General features: G+C 49.5%; 1 protein-coding gene across 1 annotated transcript; it reads right to left on the minus strand.

Annotated features, from left to right (window-relative positions):
• Nucleotides 1-4305: 4305 nt before the first annotated feature.
• On the minus strand, nucleotides 4306-14510 carry OGFOD1 (2-oxoglutarate and iron dependent oxygenase domain containing 1). Its single transcript, XM_055726261.1, has 13 exons — nucleotides 14275-14510; nucleotides 14040-14188; nucleotides 13906-13952; nucleotides 13413-13513; nucleotides 12423-12539; nucleotides 11863-11954; nucleotides 9482-9610; nucleotides 9028-9141; nucleotides 8232-8311; nucleotides 7796-8091; nucleotides 6363-6485; nucleotides 5482-5540; nucleotides 4306-4960 (listed from the first exon to the last, which is right to left on the minus strand). Exons 1-13 carry the CDS (start codon nucleotides 14426-14428, stop codon nucleotides 4799-4801), a joined length of 1623 nt encoding a protein of 540 aa, XP_055582236.1. The 5' UTR covers nucleotides 14429-14510; the 3' UTR covers nucleotides 4306-4798.
• Between the last annotated feature and the right edge of the window lie 42 nt (nucleotides 14511-14552).

A 14552-nucleotide genomic window follows, 5' to 3' on the forward strand; every position in this document is an offset into this window, starting at 1 on the left:
CAGGTAGGAAGTGGTCCGTTCCATATCCGACAGGCTCTCTGCACCTGGATTGCAGGAGGTTTTGCTTCCAGCTGGTTCTGTGCTGCTGTTGGAAAAAACCACAGATACTGAGGTGGGCAAGGGTGCATTTCAGGAACAACAAAAACAAACAACATGCCCAAGCTTGATGCATACTTACGAAGAGCTGGCAGTACTTAATGGAATTAGACAAAGAAGGTATTGAAAAATATCTCTGCTCTTGGCTCAAACCTGTTTATTAATTGTGGGATCTCTTAGAATTGGATTAAAATATTACGGTAAGGCTCTATCTTAGATCTAAAGATATTTTAGAACCTTTGCCAAAGCAAATTTCTTCTAGAAGCTAAAAATACCATGTGCAGGATGGAGGTTGGGCCCCAGTGCTCCTGGCTCCCGCGCCATTCATCACATTCACCACCGCATGGGTTGGGGTGGGCAACGCCGGCAGGGAGGAGACGGGCCACCTCTGTGAGCGAAGCCTTGGGTAGCTTCTGGGCACTGTCACGAGTAAGTGTGTCCTGTAACTGGCTCTTACTTGCTGCTGCTGCATGGAAGCCAGCAGCCCACTGTTCGTCACAGAGCAGCTGGTGAGCGTGCAGCCAGCTGAATGGGGAATGTAATTCTTGCGGTGTGGTTTAATCCCCCGAATGGCCCCTTGCCCATGTTTTGGTCCCTTCGATACGGAGGACTGCAGTGCCAGCAGCACAGATCTCTGTCACTTCAAACCTGCAGCAGCCGGAGCTCATTTGAATCCTTTTAAGAATCTGGTTGTTAGTCAAATCAAGTTCCTTGGTAAAAGGGTGGTGAGCCACCCATGCTGTTCTAAGCAAGTGAGCTCTAAGGGTTTGATTATGGAACAGTCTCCTGGCATAAGTGCTGGGCTTTCTGCTACCTGCTGTACCTGTTCCCACTGTTTCAACCTCCTGTTCTTTAAGTTCAAAATCCTAATGCTTGCTCGCTTATGTTTATGTAGCCTGTTCAATGATAAGAGAGTGGCTGTGATCAGAAAGCAGCTTTCCCGTCAGCGTCCAGGGCATCCAGTCCCAGCTCTGTTCTGCTCTTGGCAGCAAGGTCAGTTCTTTGGTCACAGTCCAGACCTCTGATAAGGATGATTTTCCCCGGCTAAGTTTCTGACAAGAAATTTGTCATTTATTTTCCTGTAAAAGCCACTTTTATCTTTGCCAAATGTAAAATCCACGTCCCGTAAGCTGGTGCTAGCAGGTTTGCAGTTGCCTGTTGAAATAAAGCAGCCCTCGGCTGGTGTGCAGCAGCAAGCTGACCCTACACCAGGAGACCAGTGGCAAACGGTCCCCGTGGGTACAATTCAGCCCAGGACTCATGCCCAGTGATTCTGGTCTTGGGTGCGGGAGGGGAGCTGGTCACAGCAGGTAAAGCTGCTGGTGAAGGACAGAACAACCTCTGAAACCACACTGGTAGGGCTGCACGGTGCTACAAATTCACAGGCAAGGCTGCTCGCGTGGCACCGCACCTTGGTATCACTGTCCTGCCCCGCTGGGGCACTTCGGTGCCTGCCTGAAACACCAGCCTGGGCTGGAGCCTTCCTCATGCAGCCCCTTTGCGTCCTGGGCTCCGCACCTGCTGGAGAGGGATCGATGTAGCAGTGATTTTCAATGTCCTAATTCAAGTTCCAGTTTGGAGTTTTAACAAAAAGGCCAAAACAACTGGAACTGACACTTGACGCCAGGTTGTATCTGATTTTAGCCCCTGTTTCTCCCAGTCCTGGGGATTGCTGCTCATTTAATTAATACTAATCCACTGAATGCCCAACGTCAGAACTTTGTTGCTGCGTGTTTATGAATGTTGAAACCATTCCTTCAGTCTGGTCTACAGCTCACCTCTTACCTCCCTCCATATTGAACTGTTCCTGTTTTCAGCTACGTGGCAAACTGATAGCCACCAAATCCCAAAATACTTGTGAAGTCCTTGAACAGCTTGGTGCCTCAATGACCGAAAGCTGCTGGTACCCCACACCACATGCCAAGCTTTGGGGGTGCAGCCAGCTGGTGGGAAATGTGTGTCCTCGTACAGCCAAGCTGCTGGATGCCTGCACGGAGCCATCCTACCTGGTATGACGTTTCTGTTCTCTGTTGCTCACGCTCTGTTCGCTCCTGTTTTTCTATACCGTCCTGCTTACTCATTTTGTGGGAATGTATACATTTCATAGTCATATACCTTTCCCTAATGATCAGAGTATTTTGCAAGCAGCTACACCTAATTGTAAATACGGATTTGTATCCAGCAGGAGCTTCTATAGAGAAGGCTCCCATTACTGGCACAGTCTAAAGAGAGCCCTCTTCCCCCAGTAGCTCACGTCATTTGAAATGTCGGCAAGCGGAGTCTTTGCCCTGTACCTGCAGTGCTAGCCATGTGTGGGGCTGCCTTCGGCTTTTGGGACCTAACAGGAAGGGTGGGAGAGCAGACGCATGTTGATTTTTAAACCTTTAAATGCTAACTGCCAGTTTGGCTTCTTAAATTACTCCATCTCAGTCACCAGAGGCAGAAAGGTGGTTCCTTGTGTGATCAGGTAGATACAGGCTTGCTCAAGTACAGGCTGGTATGCCCTCTAGTGTATTATTTATTCTTAAAAAGCAGCAAGCTTCGGAGAGCCCAGCTTCTTCCCAGTCTTCCGGGAGCGTGTTCCAGGACCTACCAGGCGCACTCTTAGGCTCACAATGCAGTAGAATAAGCAACTGTGTTTCATTAATTAATTTACTCCCAACTTTGCCTGGCTGGGTGTGCTGTGAATAGCTGTAGTGTCTGTCGCCTTTATCTGAAACTACCCAAATAATTTTGCTTTTTTTTTCTTTTCTTTGAAACCCCTATTACTTCTTTCTACTGGTGCCGCTCAAAATAAGAACTGCTTTCTCCCCAAGAAAAGCAGAGTGCCTCAGAAAACAATGATTCACAAAGAGAGCCTTGTCCTCACTTCAGGATTTGTTTCTAGCTCCATCCCCTTATCTTTGTAAGTAGTATAAAACAGTAGTGAAGGAAGATTAAAACCAAGGAAGAAAGTCTTGGCAAGTGCACAGAGAAGCCAGCTTAGGGAGATGAGTCAGAAGAGGAACAAGACGATGGAGATCTCACAACAGCAACTCGGCGCAACTGCCTTCCAGCCCCATGGTGTGGGGAGACAGCCAGGACCCAGCAACTGCTCATAGCCCGATGCTGAAACTATACATTCCTGCAGGTCGCTCCCAGCGGCTGTGCTGAGTCACCTCTCTGGAAGCAGTGGCAGCAGCTTCATGCTTTAGTGGTTCCTTTCCCAACCCTTGGGTCGGGGTCACAGCTGAAGGTGGTTGTTCCTGTGCCTTCATGAAGACATGCCCAAAGGATGGCTGGCTCTGCGCGGGGTGCAGAGTACTCATGTGCCAACGCAGCTGGCCTTGCTTTGAGCTTACTGCTCCTCGGCTGCCAGCTGTGCTCTTACACCACTGGGGTGGTCTGCAACAGGCCTGGAGCTGAAGCAGCAGCAGACTCGAAGCCAGAGCTGGCTGGGAGAGGCAGGAGGAATGAAATGTGCACGCTCTCCCCAGCTCGCTGCAAGCCCACGGCCTGCACTGCCTGGCTTGCATGAGCTGAAAGTACACCTGTGTCTCTGCCTTGCCAAAAGCGGTTTCAGGCAAGTGTGTGCAGGCCAGGGCTGAGCCTCCAGTGCAGTGTTCTGCAGTCTGGCTGCCTCCTGCAGCAACCAGCACAGCTCTGCTACGGCAGCTCCTGGAGGGGACAGTGGCACAGTCCTGCCTCGGTGAACGTGGGGCAGGTGCACAGTGCTGCAGGCACATGCAGGGGGAGGTACTGTAGCAAGCTCACTGCCTTTCTCGTACTATGTACCCTAGGACCTAGATATCTGCTGCCTGGAAAGATCTGAGCTGATCTCCAGTGACGGAACCCATGCTGGAGCCCAGCAGACCCCAGGACAAAGCTACCAGGACAGCAGGCCATGTCAGTGGCTGACAAGCCGGGAAGAGGCGACTTCCCACGCACCTGCAGCCAGCCTAGTGCTGAGGCTGGAGCTGCCACCCTTCCACCTCCGAAGCAGAGTGCCATCCACATCCCCATGCAGGCAGAGTGTGCAGGAGCAGGTCTCCTCTCTTGTCCTTTTAGCTGGTAAATCGTTTGGAGAAAGGACTGCAGCTGGGTCTGTCTGCACAGCATTTAGCATAAGAAAGTCCCACTCCTTGTTATTGTGCCGGGTCCTTCTCAACCCAGCAGCTTGATAGCCTGTCTTCCTTCCCAACTCCACGGAGTTGTGTAGCTGGAAAACCCTCATATTTCCCAGCTCCTTTATTTCTGCCTCTACCAACAGTTAAGCTCCACAAAATGTCTTGGGCATTTTGTAACAAAACTTGCCCAACCAGTGTTTGAAGCATTTAACTGACCCATTTCCTTTTTTTTTTTTTTTTTTTTTTTTCAAAATAAAATCAGCCCTCAGCTTGGGGCAATGTACAATTACAGTTTTCACCCTGACAGGTTAGCAATGCATGCGGTGGTGCTACCTGCATGAGAGAACAGCCGGGAAGCTGACAGACAGAGTTGTGTGACAATGACCCCCTCGACGTAACATTAAAAGCAGTCCAAATGCATGTTACAGTGGACTCAGGAGAAGCCTGGATTTCCAGTTGTATGGTTTAAAGTCACCTGGACACGACGTGGTAGGGTACAGCTCTTAGCATCAGCGAAGTGTGCCTGGGCCTGGACAGAAACCTGCTGCCCACCACCACCGCTGTTCTCTGCGTGACAGCGGTCACACTCCGCACCATCACTCATAGTAGACAAAGGCAAAATCCCAAAATCCTGTTCTGTTGGGATGCTTGTTCAGGCGTGCCAAGCTACGATGATTGATGTATTTCACAAACTGCACTGTTTCTTTGTCTCTGTAAACCAAGGCCAAGCAGTTGTCCTCTGGATTCACCGTCAACAGCTACAAGACATGAAAGTAAGGGAGGAAATTAATTTCACAAAAATGGCTTTGATATCATTGAGGAAGAAATAAACGAGTTTCAAAGGCTAGTCAGAACAAAGGTCTAGTGTTAGAAAATGAACTAGGTCTCTATTTTAATTTCCCTACCCCCTCAATCTAAAGCATTTATTACACAGTAAGGGATTCTGGACTTCCTCACTGTCACTAGTACCAATGCTGAATGCGACCCTAGTAAACAGCACTTCCCAGGAAAAGCAGCATCTCTGCTACAGCCTCGTGCCCCTTGGAGGCTTGCAGAATGCCACCAGGTGCAGGTGGTGTCAGGCCTGAGCCTCAAGCTTTACGATGAACACTAGCCTCTCGAAGCTAGAGCCATGCCCACGAGCGGCAGGTCAGGCAGAAGAGCTCCAGTATGGGACTGAGCACCCTCAGGATTATGTTAGCATTATGATAAAGTGTAATTATGTCTCTCCACCCCGAACAGCTTTATCCAAGTTGCAGCTAGCACCTGAGGTCCTTACCTCTTCATCTTCACCTTTAGCTATGTAGGAAGTAAAGCCACCATATTCCGGATCCCAGTCTTAAAACAGAAAGAAAGATTCTTTGAAAGTCCAGCACTGTCCAGACTCCATACAGCCTTCCTGGAGATGCTGTTTTTCCACCCTGCTCCCCAAAGTTACTGGATACAGGACGATTCCCACTTTACCTCCTGCAGTCTATTTTTTTTTTTTCTCCTGTTCAGAAACAACTTGAAGCAAATATACTGGATTTGCCTTTTACCACCAACGGCCCACTGAAGGTTGCCTGGCGCTCTGCTCCTGACATGTAGAACAGCTTTGCCTTAGCAGGTACGCAGAAGGATTTCAGTATGATCACTGGCACGTGCCAGGTGGTTTCAGCTGTGCATTCTGGGCTTAGCTGGTCCAAAATGCTTATGTTTACATCTTTGTTTTCAGCACTATCTAGCAATCAACCTAAAATGCCCAGCCAGGCCTGAAGTAACTTTTGAAAACCCCAGGCTTTGTGAATTGGAGGCATGGTACTAACTTTGATGAGCAAAGGGGTGGAAGGGAATGCTGTCGGTGGGTATTCTGGCCACCCAACCCTCCACCCTGCTCAGAGCCTGCCAGGCAGATACAGCCTTCCCTCTGCCCAAGCGCCACCTCCTGGCTCCAGCAGCAGAGGCCAAGCTGATCCCAAGGCTGCAATCCCAAACCTTTGGGTAAGGACTACCGAAACCAGGGTTTAAGCAGAAGCGAGAACTAGGATTAAGTCTACAGAGCCCTTCTATGTAGGAAAAAGCAGGGAAATTTTGGCTATTGTAGCACTGCTGAGAATTCAGAAGTGCCTCCTTCAGGTGACCCTCATCAGCAGGGTCCCGACATCTCTCTTGTCCGCTTACCCTCACAGCCACAGAAGAAGAGCAGGTCAAGAGCAAATTCGGTTGCTTGGGTGTCATGGACTAGAGTATAGTGCCCATGGGTCCAGCGCCTCAGCAGCCCCGCACACACAGGCGTACCTGAGCCTAGGAGAGGGAGCAGACAAGCCAGGGAAGCGATGAAGTTGTATAATAACTACTGCCTGCTGAGCTCAAGGTGTGCAGGGGGACAAGGCCCTGCACTGCACACCGCTGTGGAACTGTCTTTCCCGGCCCCAGCAAACTGTAAAGGGAAAAAAAACCCCAAACCCACAGATCTCACGTTAACTTATTTTCTAGAGATGGCTCTAAGTTAGGCACTTCAAATAATGTGGAGGAGTGGGGCCAAGATTTGCTCTTTGACAGGTCCAGGTTACAATGTGCTTTGTTTTAACCACTTCTTCCTTTTCTATTTTGTCCCCTCCCAGATTTACAATGGAGTTCCGAACCCCAGGAACCAGCAACCTATCAGCTCTGCAAGTACGCTGGAACTACCAGAAGCTTCAGTGAAGGATATGGCTCTGAGCTCGCTGTGGGTGCCACCCCAGGAGGTGTGCCACAGGCTGGGGAAGTCTTTTTCTCATGGGTCTGTCTCAGTTTTCCATCCATGGAGCCCTGAACTATGCCCTCCTCATATGTGAATTTAAAATCACACACCAGAAATGTGGCAGGTGGAAGAGGCAAAATGACTAGCCGTGGAAACCAGAAAAACAAAGCCTTTGTACCAGGTACATGTTCTGCTGGGATTTTCAGTAGGACTTTATTACCTCTTATTCCAGTGTCCACTAACTTGCCTGATACAGTGCAAGATGAGCATTTTCAAAAATTCTACCCTTAAACTTCAAAGCCACTGTTGAAAATAAACAGCACCAATCCACAAATCCAAAATTAATCTAGTCTTTGCTAGGAACAACACCTCATTGCTGACAACTGAATTCAGGCTGGCAGCATCTTCTGAAAGGTTAAATCCTAATTTTAGATATCAGATTTCTAATTCTGAAATTGTTTTCTGGTCCATTCACTTTTTTCCTTTTGATTTGGTATCTCATACAAGAATCTACTTTATATGAAACAAGAATATGTGGACATAGAAACGATGGAACTATTGGCAAGATTACTGGGCAATTAATTAACACCTCCCCTCATGCCTTAACTCCTACAGAAGTCTCACCATTATGACTTAGGCCTGTTCAAAATGGTATTTTCAAGTTAGTCATTAATTTAGTCCAAAGGCTTTTGCGATGGTCACTTATTTTAGCTACCCGATCTGACATGCTTCAAGTCCTGTATCTGTCCCGTGCTTGCTGCGGTACAAGGTGAAATGCTAGTTCCGCGAAAATCATGGGGAATTCTGCTGCTGACACCCTTCATGCCAGGATTCTGCTCAAGTTCTGTCACACTGCTGCTGCTCTACTTACTGTTCTGCACCTTGCTGTCTTGTGCTTCAGGGATGTTGTCAGGCTGGTCTGGCCCATGGGGACTGCTATCAGTGCGCTCTTCAGTCTCTTCCTGCTGTAGTTTGGGACTACCGTGCCCAGCGGCGTCTGCTGCTCTTCCTTCCCCAGCATCTTCATCCTCATCAGTGGGAGCCAGGAAATGCAGCTTTAGGCCAGTGAAGTTGGAAAGCAGTAAGAACAAGGCCTCAGAGCGTAAGAACTGCAGGAATTTCCTCAGGACGTCAGGGAGGCTGTCTTCCCCTGCTGTCTCATAGCATCTGAAAGACAGCAGATGTATCAGCAGATGTGCTTCCTGCTGGAGAACCAACAGGGACCACGTCCACGGGGGCAGTGTCAGCCAGTGCAGGCAGTTCCTGCCTGGCCAGATCAATAGGCGCAGGGCACTGTCCTTCCCCACCTTTTATTGGCAGGCCCCCGACTAATCCACTGGATGTCTTTGTTCTCCAAAGCTTCACACAGTAGTTGGTATTTCTCTTTCTAGGAGAGAAAGGCAGCGCAGAAACATTAACATTTAGCTCCCAGGTGTCCCTCGGTGCGCTAGAAGCAGCCATTGTTTACTCTCAGATAAGGCACACTTCACTTTTTCTCTAATTTTGTCTGAGGCTCCCAGGGACTGCTGAACTGAGAGGCAGAGCCTGCCTGGGCATCGTGTCTTTTCAGTGGCAGTGACCAAGAGGTTATCAAATGCTACTGGATTGCCTGCTGGATGAGAATGCAATTTCACTGAGATAGGGATGCCAGTAAACCAGAGGTCAATCAGCCTTGAGAAGCAAAGCCTTTCAAGTAAGACAGAAGCATTTAAGTCATCTGTTTTGCACATGGGTTGAGTTCCCCGAGTGCTAGGCTGTGAGATCTGAGGGACAAGAAAGGACACCGATCACCACAAGGCTAGGAAGCAGGAAGGATGACATGGGTTTCCATCCTCTGCTTTGCTTCTTGCAGGAAACAAGAACATTGAAGCAAAGCATATGATTTTTTTATGAGTCCTTGTGCAACAGCGTACAGGCAGCCACAGGGGATCCATCCACAGAATCCCAGAATGGCTGACATTGGAAGTGGCCTCTGGAGGTCACCTGCTCCATTCCCTGTTAGTGACACTAGAGAGTGTTTTAGCTGACAGCCGTAGAAGCAAGCCCCTTCCCAGCCTGCACGACACATCAGCAGACCGCATCGGATTGAACCACTGGGCTCACCTTCAGAAAATCTTTCAGGAGAATTTCTGATCGCTCCTCAAATTCCTCCTGGATTTGAGCTTGGGAGTCCATGTCCAAATAAACTAGATTGATCCATTCATACAAGATTTCATGCTGGAAGGGAAATGGAGTTGAAGCTGAATTTGCAAAAGTAAGGATTCCCAGTTCCCCCTTACCCAGCTGGCTACACACACACACTCCATTCCTTAATTTATTTCATGGCAGCACAAGTATTTGCTGCATTCTCTGCACTATTGTAGGTATGCAAAACGTACAGTCAAAAAAGATACAGAAGAAAGAAACCAGCTACAAATTTAGGGGGGGCGGAGGGGAAGAGGGAACAGGATACGTTAAAGATTAAAGCATCCTCAAGCATCAGCGCATCCTGTAATGGGTATTCCAGGGACATGAAAGAAACAGAAGTACAGATAAGCAGATGTAGGTTGTTACGCACATCATAGGGGATGTGTGGGCTCCTGGGCAAGGCAGCTTCAACGTGGCGTGCAGGTCTGACTATCGACGGGCCGTGAAACCAGCCGCTCACTGACAAGCGGCACTTCTCCTCGGACAGAATTTCTGACACCTGGAACAACATCGACCAGCATGTCATGCTTCAGAATCAAAACATTTAAGGGCCAGCTGTAACAGGCACCGTGTAGAGCCATCACAGGAGAAGAACCTGGCTCCAGAGAGCCTGCTGCATACACAGAAAAGTCAGACAAGGGCCAGACCAGGCTGGATTATTCTTGGCTCGCAGAGAGAGGGCTAAAGCAAACTTTGTAGGTTTCCAGAATCCCAGCCCAAGCTTGTACTCCAAGCTCCCAGCAGAATCCATTCCCTCCCTCTGAGAGCTTTGAGTCATTGTTACTAAAAGTAATTGTACTTTATTTTTCTACCATTTATGCTGTTGAAGACTCAGCTATCATAGGCTGCAAAAATTAGCTGTCACAGCTTAATCTGGCAACTCAGAAAACGCTGAGCATTTGTAGGCCACAGCAGACTATACTGGTCTACATTTGTGTCTTTAACTTTTTTAAAAGTGCTGTAACATCATCATGAAGGGCATTTGCCTGATACGTTTGGCTTTTCCTCTACCTCTCTAGACTAAGAGCAGCCCCTCTGTCCTGGCATTTAACCTGGCCTGTGGAAACCCTGGGTTTTTGCACAGTGATGGCCACTGTTAAATCTTGATTTCATCAAATTGTGCAGAGGTAAACTGGGCTAAATTGAATAATTTTACACTTCAGGGTGCTGTACTGCAACAGTAGTGCAAAGAGAGTGCTAGCCCCTTATAACTGGTTGCAAGCTGCAAATTGTAGTTTTTCAATAGCATATAAAGACTTTACACTGTGGTTTTTTTGTTTTGTTTTTTTTTTAAGAACAGTCTGATGGAACAGGAGGAAGATACATAGACCACTCTAAAAAGGTTTAGGCTTTTACCGATTGTTACAGAGCTGTAGTGGCCCTTTAGAGAAGTTCTAGGTTATCTGGAATGTCTACCAAATCCTGAATCATTTAGGAAATGGAAACCGGAGGAATGCCTGGTGTTAGAAGCTCATGGACCTGCTCTGCTCAGCAAACACTCACAGCTTTGTTTGCTATCTGCAGAAGAAATGTACACCACGAAAGCCAAAACCTGAAGATTTGTTAGGAAGTACTGACTAAATGCTCTCTGCCCAATGTCTGAGAGGGATTTAAGGCTGGCGTGTGCTGTGAAGGTTTCGTATCAGTCTGACCCTTAGATCCTGTAACAGTAATTTCACAGGCTCTATGTTTTCCTGATGAAAGGGTCAAAGAAATGATTCAGTGGCTCAGCAAATAACTCTGGGCACAACCAGTGAGGTCCAGATCTGGGAGGCTTTGATTCACAAGCATTATGCTTAACTGGGAGTGTTATTTAAAAAATAAATTTATTCTTTAAGCTGAGTTTATTGCCTGTGTTACCAGCATCAGAGACAGTACGCAGGACTCTGATTAGTGCTAATGTGTTGGATTAAATTTAGGTCAGTAGGAGCCAGTCACACGGTTACATGGAACATGGATTTTTGTAACAAGATTAAATCACTACCTGAAAACAATTAGGGCAGTGACCAGGTAGATGCTTCTATTAATTAACTGATTAAATGATACAAAAATAAACCCCTAAGCAGTCTAGGTGAGGACATGCCCAGCCTACATCACCGATCATCAGCTTCCTCTCCAACTTTCTGCTCTTTGGCCCCGTTTGTTACAGTCTGTGGTATCTCAAGTACACAGGAGTTTCAGATTTCACTCAAGTGTTCATATTGTGCAGTCCCATGGATTATTCATCCTGTTCCCAGGCATCTTCCTGGTAAGTGCCAAAAAGTGCTACTTAACCATATCAGCATTTCTACTGCAGGGTACAGCACTACAGCTGTGTTACTGAGGGGGCAAAGCCGTATCCGCAGAGTACCCTGCGGGCAAGGTGACGTGCTGAGGAGCTCTACTGGAGCAAAGTCACAGCCTCCATGTGAAAAACGTGAGCTAGTTTAAAACAAGCAAACAAACGAGAAGTCTGACTTGAAACCATAGCCAAATCCACAGCAGTGGCTTGCCAGGACACCAACACAAAACGGAAGTTTTTCTTCCCCCAGGATGAAGATAGACTGACAGTCTAAAGTTGGCTTTGTTAGTTCTTGTCCTCCTTAAAGTCATTGAAGCCCTGACTGTAACATACAGCACTCAGCATGAGTATTCACTCTACCCACAGTTCTGCTCTCTTTCCCTTCTTCCTCCTCAACAGGTTTATAATAACACAGAGAGTGAAAAACCACAACAATGAGAATCAAAAAATGAAAACAGCGCGCTCCTTGCCTGGTGGAAAGAGACTGGAGACACTTCAAAGAAAACCAGCGTGTTCCACGAAGGCACTAATGACTTGACGATCTGCTGTGGCTGAAAGTGTTCTGAAGAGGAAGAAAACATACTCTCATTAATATATGAACTGGAACTCCCTAGAAACTGTTATTTCTCATGACATGGCGACTGGCAAGACATCTGGGTATAATGGATGGCATTCAGAACAAGGGCTGGGTGAGAAAACAGAGGACTTCTGTCACTGGAAAGGGAAGTTATTTCCATCAGTTTAGAGTTTCAAGCACAGTTACTGGCATCGGTTCCACCCTGCTGCCATTCTTGGGCCTTGCAAAAAAATGGTCAAAAAGGACGTTCCTTTTTCTGCTGTCACCCAATAGCACTGTCTGCAAAGCCTGCTACTGTCCATCTCTATGGTGCAAGTTTTACCAATACATTAGCTTCTCTGGACAAAAAAGAAACTCTTTATCTCCCTTCTGCTGTTTGAGGAGAGAGCTGCTGCAAGGGGCTCATAAGCTTCACCATTTTCAGCCACCTGAGGCTGAGCTCAGTGCTCTTACCGTCTGCACTATAGAGGTCCAGTGTTCCCCCATTGCTTTTCTCCCAGGGTGGCACGAGGTACAGGATGAAAGCAATTCTCCGACCTTCCAGCTCATCATCATGGCACAGCAAGACATCTGCAATTACAGACGTTTTGCTGCAGCAGCATCTTTCCAGTACACGCATGATTCATTGTAGTCACTGCTTCCCTGCTTTGTCCCCGCAAGGATACAACAAGAAAAAACACGCCCTTTCCAAGAACTGCATTTTCACTCGTCAGCATCACCAGCACAAAATTTGCAAGATTAACTTCTGTGGGATTGGACTGCACTGCAGTTGGCAGATTAGCCCGCTCTGAAGGTACAGGCAGTTATAACTCATCATCCACCCCGCCTCGGCTGCCTCTGGGAACAGCGGACAGAGATTTGTGACTTCAAGAATGATTCATGCCCTGACTCCTAAATACAGAGCTGCCCTTTGAGTAGGTTCGTTGCTGGAATAGAGGGGAGGGGGAGCCCTGGGAACAGAAAAGCTGGACCAACAATTGGTTGTGTCAAAGACTTCCAAAAAGTAGAGCTGACAGCAGCAAAATTTTTCCTCTTCTCACAGTGATTTTTCATGACTAGAAGCATAGGCGCAGTTGTAAGCTGGACTCAGTAACGTGACGTTCTAACATCAGGCTTCACAAACTCAACTGTAGCATTTGGAAGCTGAACACGGCACCCTTTTGCACAGAAGCAGGCACGCAAACAGGGGCTGAGCACCTCTGAAAAGGTGGGGGCTTGCAACAGCACTGGGCCCAGTTACAGCCATCAGCAACAGAATTACAGCAACAGTTTTTCCATAATTTGTACTTCATTTACCGAGACTTTGATTTGCTGCTGAGAGCCTCCAGGACCCTGTAGAACTGGAAAGGGGCTGGGGTGGCTTATGTAACTAGGTATTCTGTAGGCATTTTATTTCCTATACACGCACAGATGCTTTAGGGAAAAGACTGCTATTAGACTGACCGGTATATTCATATTTAGCACAGGAGATGTCAATAGTTGGCTCCAGCTCTATCTGGGTCACAGCAGAAAGCCACGCACGGAATTCTTCACACAGAGCATGCCTGTGAAGACAAGTATAAGGTGTGTTATAAAACCTATCGCTATGGCCTAAACTAATTGATTACGTGCCTTCCAACCGTATTAACAGTGGAAGGTGCAGCTGCAGCCAGTGACTGTATTCCTACAGAACCACGCAGGAGCTGGCCAGGACGAAGCCCTGTGCACACAGTGTCGCTGACAATCGCCAGCAGCAGGGAAGTGGGATGCGCTGGGAGGGCACACACAGGCCGGCTGGCAGGAGCCGCGGCCACACGAGCTGACCGGGTGCCACGGCGAGGGCTTCGCTCCTCAGGGCCGGCTCCTGCCCCACCCCGCGGCACCGGCCCACCCCGCAGCCCTCGCCCTCCCAGGGAAGCCCCCCGGCGCTCTCCCCCTCCTCGAGCCGGCGCTTTACCTCAGCGCGGCGACGTGGGGCTCCGGCCTGCCCCCCAGCTCCTCGGACTGCGGCGGCCCATGCAAGAGAAGAAGGGACACGGGTTAGGGCGGCGGGGCCCGGCGCGGCGCGGCTCAGCCCGGCCCGGGGCCCACCTGCCGTAGCGAGAGGAGGTCGTTGCGCCGCCTGCGGAAGCCGAGGCCCAGCAGCTCATCGCGCAGCGCCTCCGCGAAAGCCGGGCCCGCCAGGAAGCCGGGGATGACGCCGTGCCGGAACGGTGCCGGCTCCACCACCACCGCCGTCTCTGCAAGGGAAGCGCCGCCGGTGAGGGGAGCGAAGGACCCGCCGCCACACGGGCCAGGCCCGGGGGTGAGGCCCGCTGGGCCGTACCGTGCCGCAACGGCTCCCCGCAGCCCCAGGCCGCCGCTGCCCGCTCCCGCAGCGCCGCGTCCCTCAGGGCAGCGCAGAGCTCGGCGCGCGCCTCCCGCTTCCCGCGCTTCTTCCCCGGTGGCAGTGCCGCCGCCCCGCGCCGCTTAGCGCCCATGGCACAGCCCCTGGCCGACTACAGCCCCCAGCAACCCCCGCGCTGCCCGTCGGGCCAATCGGATCGCGCGGGGGCGGAGCCGCGCCGCGCTGACCAATGAAGGTGAGGGAAGAGGGCGGGGTGC

This window comes from Falco cherrug, chromosome 14 (genome assembly GCF_023634085.1).
Source record: "Falco cherrug isolate bFalChe1 chromosome 14, bFalChe1.pri, whole genome shotgun sequence".
NCBI classification, from domain to species: Eukaryota; Metazoa; Chordata; class Aves; order Falconiformes; family Falconidae; genus Falco; species Falco cherrug.